Source organism: Tursiops truncatus, chromosome 11 (genome assembly GCF_011762595.2).
Source record: "Tursiops truncatus isolate mTurTru1 chromosome 11, mTurTru1.mat.Y, whole genome shotgun sequence".
NCBI classification, from domain to species: domain Eukaryota; kingdom Metazoa; phylum Chordata; class Mammalia; order Artiodactyla; family Delphinidae; genus Tursiops; species Tursiops truncatus.
In genome coordinates, this window is record NC_047044.1 from 60688558 (window position 1) to 60713786 (window position 25229).

The 25229-nt window shown below is 50.5% G+C and overlaps 2 protein-coding genes across 2 annotated transcripts in view; both read left to right on the forward strand.

Annotated features, from left to right (window-relative positions):
* The window catches only part of LOC109552089 (keratin, type II cuticular Hb2-like), a 38329-nt gene extending 13736 nt beyond the window's left edge, over nt 1–24593 (forward strand). Inside the window, 11 exon segments of the mRNA XM_033866654.2 lie at nt 5737–5948; nt 15525–15585; nt 16199–16247; nt 16250–16293; nt 16361–16524; nt 18892–19034; nt 20589–20793; nt 21019–21053; nt 21573–21590; nt 21593–21688; nt 21691–24593. Of these exon segments, the coding sequence (XP_033722545.1) occupies nt 5737–5948; nt 15525–15585; nt 16199–16247; nt 16250–16293; nt 16361–16524; nt 18892–19034; nt 20589–20793; nt 21019–21053; nt 21573–21590; nt 21593–21688; nt 21691–21800 (1137 nt within the window). The 3' untranslated portion in view covers nt 21801–24593.
* Nucleotides 11360–16290, forward strand: LOC101323265 (keratin, type II cytoskeletal 75). Its single transcript, XM_033866653.2, has 3 exons — nt 11360–11585; nt 11727–11859; nt 13311–16290. Exons 1-3 carry the CDS (start codon nt 11532–11534, stop codon nt 13475–13477), a joined length of 354 nt encoding a protein of 117 aa, XP_033722544.1. The 5' UTR covers nt 11360–11531; the 3' UTR covers nt 13478–16290.
* Nucleotides 24594–25229: the final 636 nt, after the last annotated feature.

Below are 25229 nucleotides of genomic sequence, written 5' to 3' on the forward strand. Positions count from 1 at the left end.
ACAGAATTATCATCACTGTACTCAGTCCCCAGAAGCTGTGAGACTCAGGTTGTGACTGAACCTCCAGATGGCCCCACCCCCTTTCTCTTTCAATGTGAGCTCCGGGAGGGAAGGGGTTGTCTGCCTTGTTCACTGCTATATCTCCTGTACCTCCATCAGTGAACACCTGGCGTATAGCAAGTGCTAATAAATAGTTTTTAACTACAAGCAGAACTCCTTGAGACTGTAGGAGAGGGCTGTCTGGGATGCATCTAGCATATTGAGGGATTGGGGGTGGGTGGCTGAGGCCTGGGGACTTGGACACTGTACCCAGGGACCCTGGCTCTGAGCATCAGCCAGCATGCTCTAGAGGATGACCCAATCCCCTCTGCCCCCTCCAGCCTGCCCTACTCTGGCCCTGGCCTGGTTGGAAGCCAAAGCTCCTTGGTGTGCCCCCAACCCCGATGGCCTTGGGAGGTGCGCCTCCATGTTTTCCTCCCCTCTTCCCATGACTTCAAGCCCTGGTTGCCACCTCGGGTCGGTCTCCTTGAAGTCCACCACAACCAAAAGCCTCAGTATCCCTCTAAGGATGGGAGAGACCAACCTGAGCAGAAGGTGCAGGAACGGGGAAGTGGAGGAGTTTGAAACTTCCAGCCTTGGGCACCAGAGCCCATACTATAGTTTTTGCATCCACGACTCCTCAAACCTCAAGAAAACTCCTCCCAGATGACCCAACAGTACAGTGTTGGAGAAACTCAGGAGATCTGGAGAACAGAAAGGAATATGTTCCTAAAGCTCTTCTTTAAATTAGACAACCTATGTCCAGTGAGCTGCAGTCACAATTCTCTGTAGGGTGCTACGAGGCAGGGCAGGGGAAAGGGGACACACCCCAACCCTCCAGACCACCAGGAAACCAAGGCAGGAGGAACAATACGCCGATGCGCAAGCCACACACAGGCCTGCTCAGGGAACAGGTGTGAAGGGGCTGGTCTTGGGCACAGTTTATCTGAGAAGGCTTCTTGCAGGGAGAGTTCAAAGCAGAATTATAAAGGAGGTTAAAAATCGAAAAAGAAACCTCGTTGGCAGGAAGGAAAGCAGAGATGTCATAGTCTCTAAGTTCTGAGGTTTTAAAGTGGGACGCCAGGGTGTCCTAGGCATTCAGGTAGACATGGTCCACCAGGGTAAAGGTCACAGTGAAGGTCAAAGGTCACAGGAGGGGGGAGTGAAGGAGAAAGAGAGGTAAGACATATCTGTTTCCATCTACTTCACCAAAGTCAACGAGTAAGACAATCTAGCTTTGGAAACAACGGTCCAGGTAGGAAATTAGAGAGAGGAGGGAGGGAAGGAAGGAAGTGGGAAACCCCAGACAAGAGGTGATGGCCAAGGGAAACAAGATTGGAAACAAGATGAGACGGCAATGCCTGGAATAGGCTCCCAGGAGAGGGTGTGGGAAAGAAAGGCATGACCCAGGAGGGAAAGCAGCCTGGAGCATCCTCCACACAGGAAGCTTAATGGGCAAGAGCTGCGGTGACCCCCATTCCCGTGGACGGGCCAACAAAGGCTCTCCCAGCCTTGACCCCTCACAAGCTTCTGTTCCCTGGAAAGCTCTGAAGAGTTTCCTCAGCATGGCTCAGGAAACAAGTGTCCCTTCTGGGAGAAAGATCATCATGCCATGAGTACAGAGAGCAAAGACGATTATTCTTTCCACTGCAGACGCATTCACCACGCCAGCTGGGATCTGGACGCGTTGGCAACCAGGCAAGAGAACTCCTGTGCTCCTCCTGGTCTGTATCAACAAAAGCTATGATTCACGGGTTCCCTGTGGAAAATGAGACTCTGAAGCAATTTCTCGATGGAGGAGAGGCCCGTTCCCTGGCCTCAGCCCCGAGGAGGAAATAGCCCAGAAAACAGAACTGCCGCTCCAAGGGCCAAGCTGCTGCTTGAGGCTGGCGAGCGTCTGCCAACCCATCACGTGCACCTCTGAAAGGACCCCTATGTGGAGAGACCACGGAATGGGGCTCTGCTTCTCTCTAGCTCGGCAATGTTGGTCTCCTTCATTTACCAAGTGGGGACTCAGTTTCCTCATCAACAAAACAGAGACGGAATACATTTCAGCTTCTCCCATCCTCCAAAACCACTGCAAGAAGCAAAAAGTCAGCAAGACAAAAGAAGATCTAAGGATTTCTCTGTCTGACTCCGCCCCCACCCCCCGCCCCCGGGATGTGAGATGAAGACAAAAGGGAACGAGAAGCCTTGGAGACTTCTTATCAATTTAGATGGATAGGGGCTGGAGGACACAGTCAACAAGACCTACAGGGATCACTATAAACTTCCCTCTTAGAACGGCTTTTGCTTAAAACTGAATCACTTCGCTGTATATCTGAAATATTGTAAATCAACTATACTTCGATTTTTAAAGAATCAAAAAAAAAAAGAAAAGAGAACTGCTTTTACTGCATCTCACAGGTTTTGGATCATCATGTTTTCATTTTCATTTGTCTTTAGGTATATTTTAAATATAAATTTATTTTTAATTTTTGGCTGCATTGGGTCTTCGGTGCTGCATGTGAGCTTTCTCTAGTTGCAGCGAGCGGGAGCTACTCTTCCTTGCGGTGTGCAGGCTTCTCATTGCAGTGGCTTCTGTTGGTGTGGAGCATGGGCTCTAGGTGTGCCAGCTTCAGTAGTTGTGGCACACAGGCTCAGGAGTTGTGGCTCCTGGGCTCTAGAGCTCAGGCTCAGTAGTTGTGGTGCACGGGCTTAGTTGCTCCGTGGCATGTGGGATCTTCCTGGACCAGGGCTCAAACCCATGTCCCCTGCATTGGCAGGCAGATTCTTAACCACTGCGCCACCAGGGAAGTCCCATGTCTCTAAGGAATTTTTGATTTCCTCTTTAATTTTTTCCATGATCCATTGATTGCTTAGTAGCATATTGTTTAACCTCCATGTGTTTATGTTCATTGCAGCATTATTTACAATTGCCAAAATGTGGAAGCAACCTGAGTGTCCATCAACAGATGAATGGATAAAGAAGATATGGTACATATATGCACTGGAATACTACTCAGCCATAAAAAAGACTGAAATTTTGCCATTTGCAGCAACACGGATAGACTTGGAGGGCATTATGCTAAGTGAAATAAGTCAGAGAGAGAAAGACAAATACTGCATGATATCACTTATACATGGAATCTAAAAAATACAACAAACTAGTGACTATAACAAAAGAAGAAGCAGACTCACAGTTATAGAGAACAAAAACTGGTTACCAGTGAGGAGGGTCAATATAGGGGTAGGGGAGTGGGAGGTCCAAACTATTATTGAGTGTAAGATAGGCCACAAGGATGTATTTTACAGCATGAAGAATATAGCCAATATTTTGTAATAACTGTAAATGGAAGGTAACCTTTTAAAATTGTATAAAATATTTTAAAAAAATTTTTTAAGACTAACAGGGAAAAAAACCCAAAAAACAAAAAGCAAGTCCTCTACTCAGTGTAGCCACTGGGGCTTTTTGATGAAGGATTAAAGGGTCAGGATCCTTGGCCATCTATAGGAAAAGCGGCCAGTCAGGGAGACTTCTGGAATAAGGCGACCTGAAACAGAGCCAAGAGGTGGTGTTTTACCGCGTACCACCTTTTCATAAGTTACTCAGTGTGTTTTCATTTTGTCTTCCCAACAGGACCACAAGCCTGTTATTAAGGAAAAAGAACGTGCATTGTGCTTCTCTGGAATCCCCACAGGACTCGCTCAGGACAGACGCCTTGATAGCACTTCCTTCACACATGCGTGATTATATCAGGAAAGAAGACACAACAAACATTGGCTCAGCATTTACATGTCCTCAGTGTTGCAGAAGCTGTTTTGCCATGAATAATCATCACAAACCCCACTTTACAGACACCCACACCGAGGCCCAGAGAAATTTCATGACTGGCCCCATGTCTCACCACTAGGAAGCGGCAGGGCCGGGATTCAAACCCATCTTCCCACTCTCTCAACTGCTCTCCACGCAGGCAGAAGACCTGGCCTTGAGGGTCACGTTATACAGGAATGGACAGGACATACATGCGTGCACGGACGCACACACTGACGCCCCAGAATGTCGTGTGCGACCCATGCAATAGAGTTGGCAGCTTCGGAGTAAAATAAAGAGGCAATCAAAATGGCTGGATTCCTGATAAAGGTGAGTGTAGAGAAGGATTTTCAAGATCTGCAGGGACTGCTTGAGCTGGGGACGGGGTCGGGAGGGGGGATATTTGCCCAGAAAGTGCTCAGGAATAAGATGCACACCTAAGGGATAGGAAGGAATGGGAAACAGTGAATTGCAGTCACTGGGGTTGACACAAGATGTTTGGACAAGAGGGAGTTGGTCCCAGGCCTAAGAGAGCGGTTTAGAAATGAGGCAGTGTTTTCTGAGTCCATTATAAGATCATGATTAGGACGTGACTGAAAGCTATTTACGTGCTTCTCATTCATCTGCTGATCAAGTTGCGACTAGAAAGGAGTTTCCACATGCGGGAGGGATGTCAGGGAACCAACCAGTGGCTTTTACACTGTTTCCAGAGGGGAGCTGAGTGTGGGCTCAAGGTTGGTGGATGCCAAGGAGATGCCATCAGAGGCCTGCCTGAGCACACCCCGCCCCTCCCAGAGGCCCATAAAAGCCCAGGGGGCAGGGCGCCCCAGCTGCCCTGTCTCTTCCATCCCCCTCCACACGTACCCACATCAGGAGCTCTCCTTGCCAGCCTCTCCCAGCCACCATGTCCAGGCAGTCCACTCTCACCTTCCAGACAGGCAGCCGCAGGGGCTTCAGCATGGCCTCAGCCACCACCCTAGCCACCAGCCGCTCTCGCTTCAGCTCCGTCTCTGTGGCCCACTCCCCGGGGTGGGCAGTGGAGGGATGGGAAGGATCAGCGGTGCTGGGACCAGCTGTGGAAGCCTCAGCCTCTACAACGTGGGGGGGACCAAGCGGGTCTCCATCAGTGGGTGCAGCAGCTTCCGAAGTGGCTTTGATGGCAGGGCGAGCAGAGAGATTGAGGTCAGTGGTGGGTTCGGCTATGGGGGCAGAACTGGAGGGGGCTATGGGGGCCCCGGCTTCTCCGTCTGTCCCCCTGGAGGCATCCAAGAGGTCACCATCAACCAGTCTCCTGACTCCCCTCAACCTGCAAATTGACCCCACCATCCAGCGGGTACGGAAAGAAGAGCGGGAGCAGATCCAGACCCTCAATGACAAGTTTGCCTCTTTCATTGACAAGGTGAGCCGGGGCCTGCATCTCGTCCATGCGGTTGGGTTGGCAGGAAGTTTTGGAGAGGCCCCGGCCAGAGCGCAGCAGTCACCCAACGACCTCCCTGTGGGAAAGCGCATCCGCTCGGCAATCCCGGGGGCAGAGGTATTTGCAGGTGGGGCCCCCAGGACCTGTGGGAATTCCCCCTCATCCTCCTTGGGAGCCATGCCAGCTGGTTCAGTCAACACAGAGGGAAGGGTGAAGCTGTTAAATTCCCTGGGCAAACTAACTTAACCCAGAGCAGGTGTTGTAGAGACACTTACCCCAGGAATGGAGGCCTCCAAGGCCCACTGCACTAGTTCTGTGGAGCCCCAGAGAACATCAGGTGGCATGATGGGCTTTTCCATTTTGACGTGGAGTTGTCAGTTATATCACTGGCAGATGGGCATACTTTTCCTCTCTCCCGTATTAATTGGGGTGTCTGGCTCTGTCTCCCCAGTTTCTCCAGACTTCACTCTCTTCTTCCCCTATCCAGATGCGGTTCCTGGAGCAGCAGAACGAGGTCCTGGAGACCAAATGGAGCCTGCTGCAGGAGCAGGGCACCAAGACCGTGAGGCAGAGCCTGGAGCCCATCTTCAACACCTACATCAACCTCCAGTGGCAGTTGGACAGCGTCACCACCAAGAGGGGCAGGCTGGGTGCTGAGCTGAGAACCATGCAGGATGTCGTGGAAGATCTCAAAGTCAGGTGAGAGTGGGAGACCCTTAGATCACATGCAGTCATCCCAGAACTCCTCTTTATGAGGACCAGAGGGGTGCGAAGGAGCAGATGCCCGTGTCAGGGAGGTTTGGACTTGCAGTCATTATCTCATGAGAAGAAGACAGCAAAGTATGGGGTAACCAAGGGACCCTCATCTCATGCATCACTATTAACAAGAAGCCTACTCTGTCTGTCTCCATGACTGCCAAGGGACATCTGCGTCATCTCACAAAAGATTCCGACTCTGGAAAGCAATATATTATTTTATAATCGGCTTATTATTTAACTCTGCTGGACATGGGCTCTGTTATTGAGACACCTGCATTTCCCAGATGCACACTAGAGTATAAACCAGTCCATCTGATCCTCCTCAGGGGAGGCAATTTTGACTTGCCATCACCCAGGCTACAGTAGGTGAGGTATCTAACAGAAAGGATGGTCCTCGCCAATCCCTTAGCTGGCTCACCCTTGGTTTCTGAGTTAGAGCAACACCTACTCACTAAAAGCACACTACTTAAATGACTGCCCTGAGGTTCAGTGAAAATATATCAAAATCGACCGGAACAGTGTCCTGAACAAAGTTTACCCCACAGTTCCAGCAGGCACTTGAGGCAGCAAAAATGTTTTTTCTTTTTTGTAAAGCAAGCATCTGCCTTTTTTTTTATTATTTTATTTTTATTTTTGGCTGTGTTGGGTCTTCGTTTCTGTGTGAGGGCTTTCTCTAGTTGTGGCGAGCGGGGGCCACTTTTCATCGCGGGGCGCGGGCCTCTCACTGTCGCAGCCTTTCTTGTTGCAGAGCACAGGCTCCAGACACGCAGGCTCGGTAGTTGTGGCTCACGGGCCTAGTTGCTCCGCGGCATGTGGGATCTTCCCAGATCAGGGCTCGAACCCGTATCCCCTGCATTGGCAGGCAGATTCTCAACCACTGTGCCACCAGGGAAGCCCAGCAAAATTTTTTAAAGATTGGAATTGTGCATCTCTAAGAGGATGGAGTTGCATAAATATGTATTTCTATTCCTATCAGTTGCACGCTCACCTTCTAGTCTTACAAAAGAAAAAAGGGAAAAAGAAACTCTGGCAGAAGAAATTATTCCCCTTTTACAGGGGGAGAAATAGAGGTTAAGTGAATTACCCAAAGTCCCACACAGGTCAGCGGAAGAGCTGGGAAGAACTTAAGGCTTCTTAGCTCCTGTTGCACCAGTACAGTCCTCCTCGGTCTGGGAAGAGTTCAATCAAACACTCACTCATAAATGCTGGAGAGGGTGTGGAGAAAAGGGAACACCCTTGCACTGTTGGTGGGAATGCAAATTGATACAGCCACTATGGAGAACAGTATGGAGGTTCCTTAAAAAACTAAAAATAGAATTACCATATGACCCAGCAACCCCACTACTGGGCATAAAACCTGAGAAAACCATAATTCAAAAGGAGTCATGTACCAAAATGTTCATTGCAGCTCTATTTACAATAGCCAGGACATGGAAGCAACCTAAGTGTCCATCAACAGATGAATGGATAAAGAAGATGTGGCACATATATATAATGGAATATTACTCAGCCATAAGAAGAAATGAAATTGAGTTATTTGTAGTGAGGTGGATAGACCTAGAGTCTGTCATACAGAGGGAAGTAAGTCAGAAAGAGGGAAAAAATACCGTATGCTAACACAGGTATATGGAATCTAAGGAAAAAAAAGGTTATGAAGAACCTAGGGGTAACATGGGAATAAAGACACAGACCTACTAGAGAATGGACTTGAGGATATGGGGAGGGGGAAGGGTAAGCTGTGACAAAGTGAGAGAGTGGCATGGACATATATACACTACCAAACGTAAAATAGATAGCTAGTGGGAAGCAGCCGCATAGAACAGGGAGATCAACTCAGTGCTTTGTGACCACCTAGAGGGGTGGGATAGGGAGGGTGGGAGAGAGGGAGATGCAAGAGGGAACAGATATGGGGACATATGTATATGTATAACTGATTCACTTTGTTATAAAGCAGAAACTAACACACCATTGTAAAGCAATTATACTCCAATAAAGATGTTAAAAAATAAAACAAAAAATAACCCTTACTCACAAGCACGCCCTCTCTCCTCTGTGCTTACGGGGACGAGGATGAAGTTAACAAGCACACGGCTGCTGAGAATGAGTTTGCGGCTCTGAAGAAAGTGGTTGGGAATGTCTCTCAAAGGAGAAAATTCAAAACCGAATCCTGGAGTGTGGGGTGATGGACCCTTAGGCCGCCCAAGAAAAGTGACTTCAACCTTGAGAATATCTGGATAGCTCAAACCTGCCAAAATCCTCCCTCTGTATTTATGGCCCCAATGACCCTGCTTGGGTTTCGGTTAGCCCAGGAGATTCGAGCCTGCAGTTCCCAGCAATCACCCACCCCCAACCCCAAACTCCAGATACAGAGTTTGCTAAAATCCAAACTGTAAGGGCCATGGAGGAAGAGTCTGCCCAGCTTCTTTTGGACTTGCTGCCTGGTGCCAGGGTCTCAGAGGAGCATTCTGTGCCGTCTTTCCAGGACTTGGATGCCCCCTACATGAACAAGGTGGACCTGGAGGCCAAGGTCAACTCTCTGACCAAAGGGACCAATTTCCTCCGGGTGCTCTTTGAGGCAGTAAGAGCCTGCAAGTGTGTTTGTCCCTCCTATGTCTGGACCCTGAAAAGAAAAGGATGTGGCAGGGTGTTATCCATATAGTGCCTCTACCCGGGATGGAGGGCTTAGGAGGTCATGGGTATTGGGAAGAACTGCTTGAAAGCCTGCCACATTCAACCCCACCCCACCTCTGAGGCTTCTGCCCCCAACCCCATGGCCTAGCAAGGAGGGAGTGCTGATTCCTAAAATCCCATGTCGTTGGGTAACATTCCCAGGGAATTAAGACCCACGTCTCCCTTCTCCATCCCAGAAAGTTCATAAGGCAAGCTACCCCTCAGCCTTTTGGTCAGGGTGTTTCTTGGCCCCTGAAGATGCCTCTGTCTGGGCACTGCCACTCTGATGGCAGAGACCTGGGTCTGTGGAAGGGGAGAGAGGGGTAGAGAGTGATGAACTCACACTGTGCAGGGGGAGGGGAGCAGGGTCCGAAAAATCACCCAATCCCGAAGAAACCTTTAATGTTGGCATATGAATCACATAAGTCATATTCAACCTGATATAATTTGGATTCAGAGAACACTTACTCATCCTTCATACTCAGGGAAAATACACAGAAGGAAGCCCTGAGAAGGGATGCTGCGGGCACACTCCCATCACACTGATCTATGACCCAGAAACTCCTCAGAGGTTGACATGGGACCTCGCCCTCCATCAAATGCCTGGCATAAGAAGAGCTGGGAAATCCCTGCCGGGGTTGCCAAAGGATTCCTGACTTAGATGGGAGGTCAACTGCATGATTTCGAGACCCCTTCTTTTTTTGCTGTAGTGATGCTGAGTTAACTGGCTCTGCAGGAACTGTCCCAATGCAGACCCGGGTCAGCGACACATCGGTGGTCCTGTCCATGGACAACAACTGCAGCCTGGACCTGGATGGCATCATCGCCAAGGTCAAAGCCCAGTACGAGGACATCGCCAACCGCAGCCGGGCTGATGCTGTGTCCTGGTACCAGACCAAGGTGAGCGTGGGCACCTCCGTGATAGGCTCCAGGGCTAGTGTTCTCTGAAGCCCCAAATCATTGTTTAACTACTAGCCACAAGCCTCAGGAATCATGTGAGCACTCCTGTTTCTTTCAACTTGGCAGGAGCCAAGTTGAAAACTATGAAAACTAAGCTTGAAATGCATGCGGAAACCCTAATACACACACACTGATATGTGGTCAAGAAATGCTGGGTGCTCAAAAGGACAGCCACAGCCCCCACACCACTTACAACTGGTTGGGGGTTGGATGAGACTCAAACAACCAAGAAACGGTCATAAAACTCTTTCTAAAGGGCTTGTTTATTTACGGAGCTCCTACTATATGACAAGCAGGGTTACAAAGTTGTAAATGAATGAGCTACAAAAGGAATCCAAGGTCTGGGAGGCCATGAAGTGAATGAACAGTCACAGAAAGGAAAAAGCACCAATAAAACACTTCCAGGAAGGGTGGGTTTTCAGTCTGTGTTGGAAGCAATGAGAGGAAAAGATTGCTAAGGAGCAGGGAGGGGTTCAAGGCTGAGCAAGCGGTCCCGTGGGGCTGCAAGGCAGAAATGAACACTGCTGAACAAAAGAGTTTGTACTGGGAAGAGGGAGGTTGGAATAACCACAGAGAGCTACTATCCAAAGACACAGATGGCCAGAAGGTTTGGCTTTGGAGGGGTGTAGTAGCATGGATGGTCCAACCCATGAGATCAATTCTCTGCCAAATGCAGGTGCTTTTCTGGGGCAGCTGCTCACCTACAAACTGGCTCCCATCCCTTGCCCTGATCTGGGCATGGACTTAGTCCCTACCACTGCAACGTGGTAGAAAGGAAGCAGGGTGTCAGGTGCCAGGGGTGCAAGGGCGAGGCAGCCCCTTGGTGGTAAGTGGAGGTGGGATGCACTTAACTCCAGGTGGGATGGTTGAAATGTATAGCGAACGATTCCCTTTGCTGGCAAGGCTGCTGTTCCCTTTAACTGTGTGTGTCTAGAAACGAAGAAGGTGAACTATTCAGCACTTTCAAAACTGGACAGATCTTCACTCAGGCAGGGGCTCTTCTTCTGTTGGGCAAGGGCGTGGGTTTTCTTCAGGCTGCTGGAGGACATTGGGTGCATTTATTTCTCCTAAATGAGTGTGTCCTGGATACGCACTATTAGACAGAGAGCCACCTGAGATGGAGGATTCTGTTACAAAGTCTTCAGAATGGGGTACTCTACAGTCTGGACACCGTCCAACACCGTTCCCCTGCATCTCCTCCCTGTTTCCCCAACACCTGTGTCAGGAGGGCCACCAAAATTCATGGTCACAGTTGGTCTGGACGTATGCCCCATGACCAAGAACCACCCCCACAAGGACAATGCCAAGTCACCTGTTACTCCTAGAGCTCTGCGTGCGCTTTCCTATCCCAGGGTGTTCGCACACAGGCTGTTTCCCGGTCTGGAATATTCTCCCCCAAGCCGGTCACTTAAGTCAATCCTTCCCAGCCTTCAGCGCCCGGCTCAAGTATCCCCATCTCTTGAAGGACTTCCCTGCCCATCCCCGCAGCCACTCCCATATCTAGGTCAGATTCCTTTATCACACCCCCATAGCCACAGTTCAATTCCTAAGGGACTCATCTCAGTTCGGAACCATAAACTCGATAATATGCTGGTTTGACTGTTGCCAGAAAACTGTAGGCAGGGCTCTGATTATGCTCTTCATGATATTCCCAGAGCCCAGGACACACCTGGCGAGTAGATGTGCTCAAGAAACAAGCGAGGGAATGTGCGAACGATCAGTGAATGGATGGGCCCGCTCAGGGCACCGAGGGCCAGGCTGGGTGCACAGTGCCCTTGCCAGTGTTTGATGGAGTGACTGACTCTACTCTGGTGGCATCAGTATGAGGAGCTGCAGGTCACGGCAGGCCGGCCCGGCGATGATCTCCGCAACACCAAACGAGAGATCTCTGAGATGGACCGGATGATCCAGAGGCTGAGAGCCGAGATCGACAACGTCAAGATGCAGGTACATTCTGGCAGGGCCCAGAGCTCCCCACACACTCATTTCTTCCGGGTCATTCTGCCACTCTTACAGGACTCCTACCCAAGAAGCACCAGATCTCCAGAGGTTAGCAGTAAGGCTCACGGCTTCCTCCTTTCCTTACAGTGTGCCAGCCTGCACACAGCCATCGCCGACACGGAACAGCACGGAGAACTGGCCCTCAAGGATGCACGGGCCAAGCTGGTGGACCTGGAGGAGGCCCTGCAGAAGGCCAAGCAGGACATGGCACAGCTGCTGCGTGAGTACAGGAGCTCATGAACATCAAGCTGGCCTTGGACATGGAGGTCGCCACTTACAGGAAGCTGCTGGAGGGTGAGGAGTGCAAGTGAGGGCAGATGCACCAACTCCATCCCAGCTGCCTGGGCATTCCTAGGGGCTCAGGTGCTGCAGGCCCCTCCTTGCCTGGAAAAGGGAGCAAAACGCAGGTGGAATTGGACTATGACAAAGAATACAGGTGCAATTTCTTTCCAGGGAAATCATGAGCAGATTCCCACATTTGAGGTGTAACTACTTTTAGCACCCCATAGAAATTTAGGAGCTGATTGGATCTCCGTAATCAACTTCTATCAAAGGAGAAAGTTGGTTACACGGTGGGTCTGGATATGTGGTATGAACTGAGAATAAATTGTCCTAGGATTTGGGCTGACAGGTCTACCACTAACTAGCTATGTAAGCTTAGGAAACTCAGCATCCCCTCCCCTGCCCAACCCCAGCCTTCAATTTCTTTAGTGATGGAATAAAGAGGCCAGGTCACATGATCCCCAAAGCCCCATGGGAGCTTTGTGCTCGCCAGTTACCAGCTGTGTGACCAAGGGCCAATTACTTTATCTCTCCAGTCCTCACCTGTAAAATGGGGATAACCACAGTTTCTATCTTATATGTTATTAAGGGGGCCAAAGTGAGGGACTATATATGAAGCTCTTAGGACAATGCATGGGACACAGCAAATGGTCAATAAATGTTAGCTATCTTTCAGTTTAATGGCCAAAGATATGCGCTTTGGAGTCAAATGAATCTGACCTCAAATCCAGCTTTGTGATCATGGGCAAGTTAATTAACCTCTCTGATCTTCAATTTCGCCATCTGTAAAACTGAGATAATAAAACCTACTTAATGGGGTTGTTGAGAGAATTAAGTGGCATAATGTAGGTAGTAGGTAGGTAGCCCTTTTTAGTGTTCTGTCTGTGTTTATAATGAATGCCACTTCTGTCCTCAAGATGCTAAAGCGAAACTACTCTACTTGCTACAATGATAGACTTATTATTGTTATCGTTACACTTATGACTCAGACTCCTCTCCACACCTGTAATAGCCTCAGTGCCTGACAAGAGTCCATTATTGAAAGAGAGCTCTTCTTGTTCTATGACAGCCCTACCTTTCCAGCTGACAGTAGCATATGATTAGCTTTAATTTTCTTAAGGTGTCTACCTCATTTACACCAAAAAATGTGTTTCTGAGATTACAGGTTTGACTCCTATGAACCCCAAACTCTGCATTATTTCATTCATTAGATTATTATTTTTAATACTACTAGTATTTAAATAATTTCAACCTCCATTACTTCTGCAATAAAAAATAATTCAGGTTTTTCTAAATACATTTAAAACAATTGCAAAAACGTCACTTCCAATGGCTGTAAGCTGCTGGACACCACAGTAACCTTCCTTCTCCCCCCTCCCCCCCAATCAGGCCGAGCGGAGAGGGTGTTTCTCCAGTTAACATCTGTGAGTATGACATCCTCTTGTATCGTTTGGAGTGTATGTGGCTGGGGTCTGGGGAGCTGGTGGGCACGCTGGAGGGTGGCAGGGATACATGGGGCATTGGAGGGGACCCCACCTATAGGGGGTTCATTTTGAGAAGGTTTGAGGTTCTGAGTTCGTTAAAAAGAGCTGTATTAGGAGGGTCTTTGAAGTCACCATTCTTACCTCTTTGCAAGTGAGAGAGGGGCCACAGAGGGGGCAATTGGAGGTTTGATGTAATCCTTCTGCATGGGTTTGGAAGAGCCATCGGCTGCACCTCCCACCTCCCCGAATTCCACACCTTTCTTTTTTTTTAACATCTTTATTAGAGTATAAATGCTTTACAATGTTGTGTTAGTTTCTGCTGTACAAAAAAGTGAATCAGCTATATGTACACATATATCCCCATATCCCATCCCTCTTGCGTTTCCCTCCCAGCCTCCCTATCCCACCCTTCTAAGTGGTCACAAACCACTGAGCTGATCTCCCTGTGAGATGCAGCTGCTTCCCACTAGCTATCTGTTTTACATTTGGTAGCGTATATATGTCATTGCTACTCTCTCATTTCGTTCCAGCTTACCCTTTCCCCTCCCCTTGTCCTCAAGTCCATTCTCTACGTCTGCGTCTTTATTCCTGTCCTGCCCCTAGGTTTGTCAGAAACTTTTTTTTTTTAGATTCCATATATATGTGTTAGCATATGGTATTTTTTCTCTTTCTGACTTACTTCACTCTGTATGACAGACTCTAAGTCTATCCACCTCACTATAAATAACTCAGTTTCATTTCTTTTTATGGCTGAGTAATGTTCCATTACATATATGTGCCACATCTTCTTTATCCATTCATCTGTCGATGGACACTTAGTTTCCTTCCATGTTCTGGCCATTGTAAATAGAGCTGCAGTGAACATTGGGGTACGTGACTCTTTTTTTTTTTTTTTTTTTTTTGTGGTACACGGGCCTCTCACTGTTGTGGCCTCTCCCGTTGCGGAGCACAGGCTCCGGACGCGCAGGCTCAGTGGCCATGGCTCACGGGTCCAGCCGCTCCGCAGCATGTGGGATCTTCCCAGACCGGGGCGTGAACCCGTGTCCCCTGCATCGGCAGGCGGACTCTCAACCACTGCGCCACCAGGGAAGCCCAGGACTTTTGATTTTAAAAGTGGGGCAATGGGAGAAGGATGAGACCAGATGGTATTTTAACAATAATAGCAAATACACAGTACCCTGTGCCAGGCATAGGCGTGGTGCTTTGCAGACGTTAACTAGTGTGATATTTGTAACACAGCAGCTCTGTGAGGCAGGACCAGTGTTATCCTCATTCTACAGATGATGAAACTGAGGCCCAGAGAGGCCCAGTCACCTACCCAAAGTCACATGACTAGCACAGGACAGAGCTGGGGTTGAAACCCAGGTGGCAGGCTCAGTGTCCTGAGCCTGCGCAGCACCAGAGTTATGCTGGAAAACGGAAGGACAGGCATTAGGAAGCATGGGGAAGCTTTAAATGCATCGATGTCACTCATCAAAGTGAGTCATTCGGCCAGACTAAATCCCTGACCCTGATTCCGTTGCCTTCGGGGGCAGTGAGTGGGTGAGGAGCTCCTTGGGGGCCTAGAGGAAATAGGCGGGCTGTCTCTGAGGATCTGGTAGAGTGAGTAATTGCTGTCTCTGCAAGTGAGCTGCAGGCAGAGGCCAGGCTCAGAACTCTCTTGGTGAGGAGGGGCTCGGGGTCAGCTGGGATTTCAGTGACTACAGCCAACTCTCAGAACAACTCAGAAAAGACAGCTGCGCCAGCAGCAGGCAGCCAACTCTTCACTGCCCTCCAAGAGGGAACGCCTAGATGACGTAAGCTTCCTCAGCAGCAAGATAGAATAAAGGTAGCTTTAAGAAGGACTTCCCAGAGAATGATTCGACACAGGAACAGGCTACTGGGCAGTGGCATGGAAGGTAAACTTGCTAATGAGAAGCAATGATAAAAGTCATCTGTGTTGAGTGGATGGAGGAGCCAGACGTGTCCAGAGATGGGGCTGGACCTGGTGCCTCCCTAGGGCATTCAGTCGGTGAGACACGGATTTGCCCCCAGAGGTTCCTACCCTCAGGCCTGATACCAACTCCCTTCCAAACCCCACAAGCCCAACTAAAACATTTTCCCCTGCCCATTCCACCAGATATGAAGAGGAGCTCTCCCTGCAGCCCTCTGCTGAGAATGAGTTTGTTGCCTTGAAGAAGGTGAGGGAGGATGGCCCAGGGAAGGAGAAGGCCCCCTGAGCTGGCCCACTGGGCCTGGGGACACTCAGCCCCTGGACCGTGTCCGAATGTGCCTGCAGCCCGCCCACCCCACAGACCCTGGGAGAGAGGAAGGCCAGCCTCCCCCGCCCCTTGCAGAAGGACAGGGACTGACCTGGCCTCCACCTCCCAACTCATGTTAAGGGTTGTATTTACACCTGCCCAAGAAGCTGGAGATGTTGCAAACGCCAAATCAAAGCCAAAACAAAGACTCTGACTCAAACTCCCAGAGATGAAAATCAATCTTGTTGATCCCTCACATAGATAGCGATGTATTTTCTGGCCTGAGGTCCATAGGGAGCTCTGAGGAATGCATTCAAGGCTCCTTTAACCCCTTTGTCTTCAGATGCTTCCCCATCAGAATGCCACGCCCAGGCACGGGGTCCTGGGGCTGGGGACCCCTCACTCCATCCTTGGCTTTGTCACCCCTTCCCTTCCACATAGGCCTAAGTGAGGAAAGGTGGGTCCCACACCCGCCACCTGCTACCACCTTGCCTCGTGGCCCAGCTGGCAGAGGGGTGGCCCCAGGTTACGACTGTCACTTCTCTGGCTGCAGGATATGGACACAGCCTTCCTGATAAAGGCTGACCTGGAGAACAATGTGGAGGTCTGGTCCAGGAGATCGACTTCCTGAAAAGCTTATATGAGGAGGTACCTGCAGCCATGCTGCCCACAGGTGGTCAGCCAGGGGCCAATCTCCCAGGGTCCCCACACCCAGGAGATCAGCCTGCTGCAGTCTCAGATCTCAGAGACCTCCATCATTGTGAAGGTGGACAAAAGCCAGGAGCTGCAGGCGGGCGGCATCGTTTCCCAGATCGAAGCCCAGTACGACAAAATCGCCAGCCGCAGCAAAGCGCAAGCAGAGGCCTGGTACCAGAGCCGGGGGAGGCCCAGGCAGGGCCCGGGGGACCCCAGGCCCACTATCCCCCAGGAAGCGGGTGAGGAGAGACTGAGGGCCATGCCACACCCAGGCCCTGGTGTGGCAAGGAATGCTAACTGGCAAGGATGACAAAGAGGACTCTGGGCTTCCGGGCATGGGAGGAGGCTAATGGCATGGGGTGGTTACTAATAGCGGAGCAGAAACCGTGATTCAGGTGGCCCCAGACTTAGGTAATTAGGGCCTTGCTGGGAGGGCAGTTGGTGTCCCTGAGGGCAATTTGATTTAACAAATATTATCATCTCAGTCTTGCCCACCTTATCTGTGAAAGGCACCATTATTATTCACTCATTCATTCATTCATTTATTGAGCATCCGTCGTTTGCCAAGCACCGTTCTAGGTGCTGGAGGTCCAGCAGGGAACAGCACAAACAATCCCTGCCTTCGTGTCACTTTCATTCCGGAGGCAGGGGCAGGGGCGGGACAGGCAAGACGAATAAGTACAGTGGATGTATGTTAGATGGACACGTGTTATGGAGAAAATAAATCAGGGTGAAGCGTAGGGAGTGTGGTGTGAATACGGTTTGCAACAGGGTGGCCAGGGAAGGAGGGCCTTACTGGGGTGTGTGGAACCATGAGGATACTAAGAGTCACAGCATCCCCATCCTCAAGGAAATTACAGTCCACGGGAGAGAAACGTGTAACCAGCCAAACTGAGATACGAGATAGCATGAAGTGACCGCTAAGGTCAAGCTGCAGGCCAAGGGAATAGGATGATGATGCAAGTAACAAATTGTGTCTGGAAAGGCGGAGGCGCTGGGGTGTGGTCTGGATCTCGAAGGCCAAGTATGATTTCCATAAGCATGGGGGAAAGGACGTCTGGCTGAGGTGAGGCATGAAAGGAAGCACCATGAAAGAAATGCAGCTGGAGACACAGGGCCAGATCACAGCAGATCTGCAGAGCTGCACTGAGGCCTTTGGACTTTTTTCTGAAGGCAATGGGCACCAATCTCCAGGGAGTGTCCCAAGCAATGCTCTACCCTTTTTCTGGAGATCATGGTGATCAAGGTATCAAACCCCGGCCTGGCGTCAGCTCCCTGTGACTCAGTCTGTGGCTCACCCATGGCCAGGTTTTGCTCTGGCCGGCCCCTCCTCCAGTTGCTCTCCCGGGCCATTCATCAGTCAGGTGGGCTCAGGAAAGATAACCACAGTTTCCTATCCTCCTAAGTTAGAACCAGAAAGATAACTCTATTATTTAAAAATTGTATTTAGCCATGAGGATCAGAAATCAATAATAATAATGACAGTTGAAACAAATTTGATTTTTACTTTTTTCTCAAATAATTTGAAAGTAAAGAAGTAGACTGCCCACAGATGACTCTGGGGTTCTGTGTCACCATCAGGAACACAGGCTCCTTCTAGCTTTCTTTTCTGTCATTCTTAGCATAGTGCTTTAATCCTCATGGTTGCCCCATGTCCCAAGATGGCTGCGACACCACCAATCTCACATGTTCATTCCAAGCAGGCAGAAGAAGAGAGGGCAAAAGGAACATGACAACTGAATCATCTCTGACTTTAAACAGCTTTCCTAGAAGCCCTACCCAGCAACGGCCGTGCACCTCGTTGATGAGAAAGCTGAGAAATATTCTCTTATCTGGGCTTCTGTTTGAAGAAGAGGAGAATGGGTATTGATCGGGCAACTACAGGCTTTTTCACAATAACCAAAGAGAGTGACTTGCGCTTATCTTGTTTTGCATTTTCTATGCAAAACGCTCCCATCCATTATGTGCAGAAAATACAAAGTTGGCTAAATGTTTAATCTATTAATGTAATCTATAACACGCTATTCAGAAATCAGATTCAATGTACAAAAGTTTAATAAAAAAGTGTTAAACCAAGATCGGAAATAATATTGCATTTTGTTTTCAATTGTTTTGAAGGAGAATATACAAACATATTCACCCTGGTGGGGGCAGATGTGCTGTGTCCTCAGTCCTTGGTCTGTTACGTACCCCAGGCTGAGCACAGAATCTCTTTCCAAGGTCCAGAGCAGGGATGGAGAAAAAAAGGAGGGAAATCCCAGGGCGGAGAGAAAAGGACAAGACACAGAATCACTAAACAGAGAGGAGGGGAGTTTGGAGCTTAGAGGAGAATTTAATAAGCCTAAAGATTCAGGGCTGGAATATGAGAAAGGAATAAGGAATAGCCCAGAAAAGGACCAGAAATGGATAGGGGATGGGGAACAGAACAAGTATAAGAATCCAAAAGCACCTGACCCAGGAAGTTAGGAGAGGAGACACGGGGGACAGTGGGAAAGGGGGCTGGGAGGGACAACAGTGTGGGTGCCCAGGTTCTGACCTCCCTGTGTGGTAGTATGAGGAGCTGCGGCTGACAGCCGGGACCCACTGTGACAACCTCCACAACTGCAAGAACGAGATTCTGGAAATAAACAAGCTGATTCAGTGGTTGCAGCAAGACATTGAGAATGTCAAAGCCCAGATGAGGCCATCACAGGGTAACCCGCCATCTGGTCTTGGTCGTGATGGGGGAGTCCATCCTCCCTGGGGGCCCAGTCGAGGAGGGAATAAACTTGCGCTGTTTCCCACGAGAGGGAGCGAGCCCTTTCTACAGAAGAGCTGACCCACAGCAGGATGAGCAGGCTCAGGAAACAGTGAGGCCCCCAACAGAAGCTAGGCAACCTACTGCATCAAGATGGAATAGCAAGGATTCTTCACTAGATGGGAGTATAGAAAAGATGTTCTCCAAGGCCCCTTCCAACCAAAGACTCTAATTCTATGATCCTGAAATTCAAGGTGACCCCGCAGAGTTCATAAACTCAGACTCACTCTCTTCTCCTAGGCTAGTGAAGACCAGGCAGACACTTAAAATCTATTAGTCACAAAGAAATTGTTTGGCTTATCTAGAGGAAACTCACAGATCTCCTTGAGGTGTTATAGACAAGAGAACTGGTCCCCATCCCCCAGAGGAACCAGATGTCGCAATCCTAGGATGAAACCCACAGCAGATTTGAATCTGACACATAATCATGACTGTAGGAAAAACTCACTCTTCCTCCTGTGTCCCTCCTTTACCCTCCCACTATCACATTCACAGCACTTTCTGATACCAGATATGGGGGAAGGGTGTTTCCATACTAACCAGTTCTGCAACACCAGCTGGGTGTTCTACAACTTAACGCACTTCTGACACTACCTACCTGGAGATAGCATCAGATCCCACAGGTTAGGGACTGCCCCCCAAGTCCCACAAGGCTGCCCCCAGTTCAGATGCTAATCACAAGTCCAGGTTGTGTTTCTGAGCAATCGGCTATATATTGGAGGTCTCCATGACCCCCCTCCTCAGGTTCGATTAATTTGCTGGAGTTGCTCACAGAACTCAGGAAAATAGATTCCTTTACATCTACTGCTTTATTATAAAAGCATATGATGAGGGATACGGATGAACACCCAGGTGGAAGAGATGGATAAGGCAAGGTATGTGGGAGGGGTGTGGAGCTTCCTGCCCTCTCCAGGCGTGCCATTCTCTCCACATCTCCGCCTGGTCACCAGCCTGGAGGCTCTCTGAATCCTCTACTGTTGGGATTTTATGGAGGCTTCCTCTCCTAGGCATGATCAATTATTACCTCCGTTCCCAGCCTCTCTCCCCTCTCGGGAGATTTGCGGGGTGGGCTGAAAATTCCCAGCTTCTAATCATGGCTTGGTCTTTCTGGTGACCAGCCCCCATCCAGGAGCCTACCTAGAGCCACCTTAATTAAACAAAAGACATTGCCAATACCCAGGAAGTTCTAAGGGGTTTAGGGACTCTGTGTCAGAAACCAGGGTCAAAGACCAAACGTTAGAACAAAGGATGATCTTAGTGTGCTTATCACTTAGGAAATTACAAGGTTTGGGGGCGTTCTGTCCAGAAACTGGGGGAAGAGACCAATATATATTGTTTCTAATTGCCTCACAACGACCGTGTTCTCTGTTCTTCTAAGAGTCAGCCCAGGGCTCCAGGGCGCCCCGTAATGCCTTTCTGTGCCCTCTCCTCCCAGCGCTGCAAACTGGAGGGTGCGCCATGCCCGAGGCGGAGCAGCAGGGCGAGGCGGCCCTCAACGACGCCAAGTGCAAGCTGGCTGGGCTGGAGGAGGCCCTGAAGAAGGCCAAGCAGGACATGGCCTGCCTGCTCAAGGAGTTCCAGGAGGTGATGAACTCCAAGCTGGGCCTGGACATCGAGATCGCCACCTACAGGCGCCTGCTGGAGGGCGAGGAGCACGGCTCAGTCAAGGATGGACACCAGGTATGTCTGTTCTCCTGCCCTCTGCCTGCTGTTGCTGCCATTGCCCATCCCACAGTCGTGGAAAATCTAAAACAGCACGCAGACCACAGGCCCTCCTCGCTGACAGGGTCCATGGAGCAGGCAGAAGCGGTGGGGTGCCGCGTGCCTCTTGGCCTCATTCTCTGATGCAGTTCCCTTGTGTCTCCTTTGCCTCCCACCCCCAGGCTGCATGAAGGTGTTGGGCCCGTGAATATCTGTGAGTAGATGAGCCCTCCCCAGCGGTTCTGGGGTCTTGGGAGCTGATCGACCCATAATAGACCACACTGGCCCCTGCCCAAACCTCAGCGTGCTTCCCCCACCCCAAAGGAAGAGTTCTATTTGCCTGGAGCTCCTGGAAGATGGAAAGGCTCTCCCTCAGACCTACCCAAGTCTATGGGAGTGAGAATCAGGGGCAGACATGCAGCGTGGTCCCAGTGCTTCAGGGCCCAGAAGCTGCAAGGAACCATATAGACAAGGGGATGCTTTTCTGGAGAAAGAGGATTTGAGGTAGGCTCAGACAAATAGAAACAGAGAGGGTGAAGCAGAAGATACGGCTCTGGGGCAAGAGGAGAGACACGTGGGGAACTGCTAAGCACTTTATGTGGCCAGAGTGAGAGACATGGAAGTTGGTAGCTGGGATGGGAATGTCCTTGGAAGTGAGCTGCAGCAGGTGGGGGCCTGGCCTGGCCGAGATGTTTCAGGGCAGGGCCCTGAGTATCCTTTCCTGTTCCCGCAGCTGTGAACAGCTCCAAAGGCACATCCTCTACGAGCCAAGTGTGGTCAGCACACCCGTGTACTGTGCAGGGGACACCAGCGTCCTCAAGAGCAGCGGGGGCTGCAGCATCATGGGTACGGAGAAATCTTCATCCCCTGTGAGCCCCAGGGGCTACCGGGCTGTGGAAGCAGGTGGAGCTCCAGCATGAAGCTAGGGGCTGGGGGTGGCTCCTCCTGCCACAAGTGTTAGTACAGCCCCAGAGGCTAGAAGCCCAGGGGACGGGGCACCAGCCCCCAGCCTGGATGTTGTCCCCCTGCCACCAGGGTTGAAGACAAGGCTGCTCCAAAATCCCACCTTCCTATACTGATCGAAGTTTTCCCTTGGGTTTTCTCCGTGAGCCGCCCGTCAGGTATCTTCAAGAGTCACCTTTCACTTAGCTGTGTGCAGACCCCGCGCTAGGTCCTGGGGTGGGGGTGGGACGCAAAGAACGAAAATGCATCCGCCGTATATCTGGACCACTGACAGTCAGGCTCTAGTGCGGCCAAGAGAATGGCAATGGCCCCCAAACACTTCTCTTCCCCATGAGAAGGCCAAATGGGCACATCACAGCTCTGCTTTGTGGATCGTCCCATGGAACCTTCCCCACAAAGCCAGCCTCCCCCGACCCCGGGACATTCCCCTCCTCTCTTACCTCGGTCTGTCATGCGCCTAAAAAGTGAACTTTTAACACCCACCTAATCCACGCACTATTACAAATATCAAAATACCCCCAAATCCCATTCCAAATTCCCAAGCCAGGTGCCAGGATTTCAGCTTCGCTCGGGACCTGTCCATGCTCTTCTCAGTTAGCACACAGAATCAAGAGGTGGTCTTTGGGCAGTAGAGTTACCTGCTCAGGTGTGTTGAACTGGCGCTATAAAAATACATTTTTTCCTGAGCTCACAGTGGCAGCTGACGGCTAAGAAATGCCTAGCACAAAGGCAAGGGGACATGGAGTGTTTACTGAACAAAGGGACAATGGAATCAGCCCCGCCCCTACCCTCTGCACGTAGCCAGCCCTGCCCTGCTCCCTCTCCTTTGAGTTCCTCTTGCTTTGGGTCGGATATGAATGTGCTCTCCTGGCTGCAGCGATACGGGGCTGCCTCAGCACACTTGGAGGCCCTGACTCAGGGGCTGCGAGGGGAGGGGAGGGGCTGAGCTGACCCCACCTCCCCAGAGCACAACCCCTCCTCCCGAATTGTGCTGCATCTGCAGAAGCCCTGCCCACCCAGGAATCCACGTCTCTGCCATGAGCCTCTGGGCTTGTCTATTGCCAATCAACTGACTGTTCCCAGGCTACGAGAATCAGGAGTATTGGCCCTGCTCTGTGGAGGGCAATGAGGCTGAAGGGGAACTGATGGGCAGCTTTGGGGAACTGGGGGCTGGTGCGGAGTGCGGGGTTGGGAGTGGAAAGAGAGGTTATTATACAAAAGGGAAAACTACATATGAATGATTGGCAAGTGGCCTGTGGAGTGAGTGCGGAGCCATACAAATTCCCCTTAAAACCTGCACATCACACCCCAATAGTTTGCAAGTCACCTGCCACGTTAAAAACCACAGCCCTATTCCCCACAGACCTCCTCACCACATGGTCCCCTGCATACGTCCTAGAGAAAGTCTGTCATGTCTGTACTCGGCAGCCTCAAAGCCTGGGCTCTGCCTCCCCAGCCAGGTCCCCAGGCAGGGCAGGTGCAGACCTGGGGAAAGCAGGGAAGATAGGCAGCAGACTGGCTAGGGCGGGGCACCCCCTAGCCTCCTCTCCCTCTTGGGAGCCCCAAGACCTGGAAATGAGACTTGGTGGCAGCGGTTCCACCCTCTGCCTGACCCTGATACCCTCCCTGTTGCCTCACTGATCCCCTGTAACAATCCCCCCACTACAGATGTCCCCTTGTGGCTCCCCTCTCCTGAGCACTGGGGTGCATCTCCTCTTCCCCCACAGCCCCGTGTAGGGCATCTCTTCTGTGCCAAGCCCTGCATTAGAAGCTGGTGATACAGAGGTGACTACAACATGCTCGGAAACCTAGAGTGACTCTCAGCCTCACAGAGGAGTCATGAGCAGTGACAGCCAGAGAGAATGGAAACGACAAGGAGAAGCAACTTGTGATTATGCCAGGCAAGGAGATCAGAGAGAAGCTCACAGAGAAGGTTATGAGGACAGGGTCTGAACGGACAAGGGTTACTGACTTATGGGCAGCATATTAAAAAGAACCCACCCACTTGCTTTTTCATTCACTCAATATAATATTTATCAAGCACCTGTCATGGGTCAGACCACCCAGGGGCTGGTGTCTCTGTGGTGAACAAGGCAGCCCCAGTCAGGGCTGACCTACCAGGAGGGACAGTAGACACAGTTCCTAGAGCCCATGGTAGGGACCATAAACTGGTGCAGCCACTTTGGAAAACAGTCCAGCAGTTCTTCAAAATGTTAAACACAGAGTTACCATGTGACCCAGCAATTCCACTCCTAGGTAGATACCCAAGAGAAATGAAAACATGTCCACACAAAAACTCGTACGTGAATGTTCATGGCATCACTATTCACAAGAGCCAAGAGGTGGAAACAACCAAAATGTCCATCAGTGGATGAATGGATAATCAAAATTTGGTCTCTCCATACAATGAAATGTTATTTGGCCATAAAAAGGAGTGAAGTACTAATACGTGCTCCAACATGGATGAACCTTGAAAACATGAGGGAGAGAAAAGAAGCCAGACACAGAGACCACATATTCTATGATTCCATTCATATGAAATTCCAGATTAGGGCAATCTACAGAGACAGAAAGCAGATCTGTGGCTGCCTAGTGGGCTGGAGGGAAGAGGAGATGGGGTGGCGGGGACAGCCAAAGGTTTCTTTTGAGGCGATGAGAACATTCTAAAAGGGACTGGAGTGACGGTTGCACTTATCTGGGAATATACTAAAACCGCTGAATTGTAATTTTCCATGAGCGAATTATATGATATGTGAATTATATCTTAATAAAGCTATTTTTAAAAAATGGGGCCCTGGCCCCAATCCATGCCCCTGGGGTTTACAGCCTACCTGAGAGTACAGACCTGGAACAGGAAATTACAGATGTCAGGCTTGTTGTGAAGGAGGACATAACTGAGGGTCCTACCCTGGTCACGGGCCTCGGAAAGATCCCCAGGGGAGGGGGCAGGCAAGCTGGATCCCAAAGGCCAGCAGGACTGAGGGGAAGCAAGGAAGCCCAGCAGGGGCTCCAGGCTGAGGGATCAGCAGCCGTGAACCAGAGTGTGCGGCGTCAGACGGGTGAGGGCCGGTGGCTTTAGGGATGCACATCCACACCCGGGAAGGAGGGGATGGGACAACGGGGGCCTCATGGCCTCCATTCCCACTTGAAGCCCTGTCACTCTGGATCTGGCCCTAGAGCCAGCTAAGCTCCTTGCTGATTAAGCACTCAAAGCTCTGAAAACTACAGGAATGCTCGGCCTGCAGTCAGCAGAAACAGAGATGACAACAGGCCACCCACCTCTGTCCCAAAGATGACTACCCAAGGCCCAGGAGGCACCCCAGTGGAGTAAAGGAGGAGGAGGAGAGAAGATTCCCCCACCCTCACAATGAGGTGGGCTTGAGCCTGGCGACCATCCCTTTGGGAATTCCCATCCTAGAGTGGCCCA

Coding starts and splice junctions, on each gene's coding strand:
- LOC101323265 (XM_033866653.2), top strand. CDS start 11,532: ATGGACCGGATGATCCAGAGGCTGAGAGCCGAGATCGACAACGTCAAG. Junction 11,586..11,726: donor TCGACAACGTCAAGATGCAG/GTACATTCTGGC, acceptor CTTTCCTTACAG/TGTGCCAGCCTGCACACAGC. Junction 11,860..13,310: donor GGACATGGCACAGCTGCTGC/GTGAGTACAGGA, acceptor CCCCCCAATCAG/GCCGAGCGGAGAGGGTGTTT.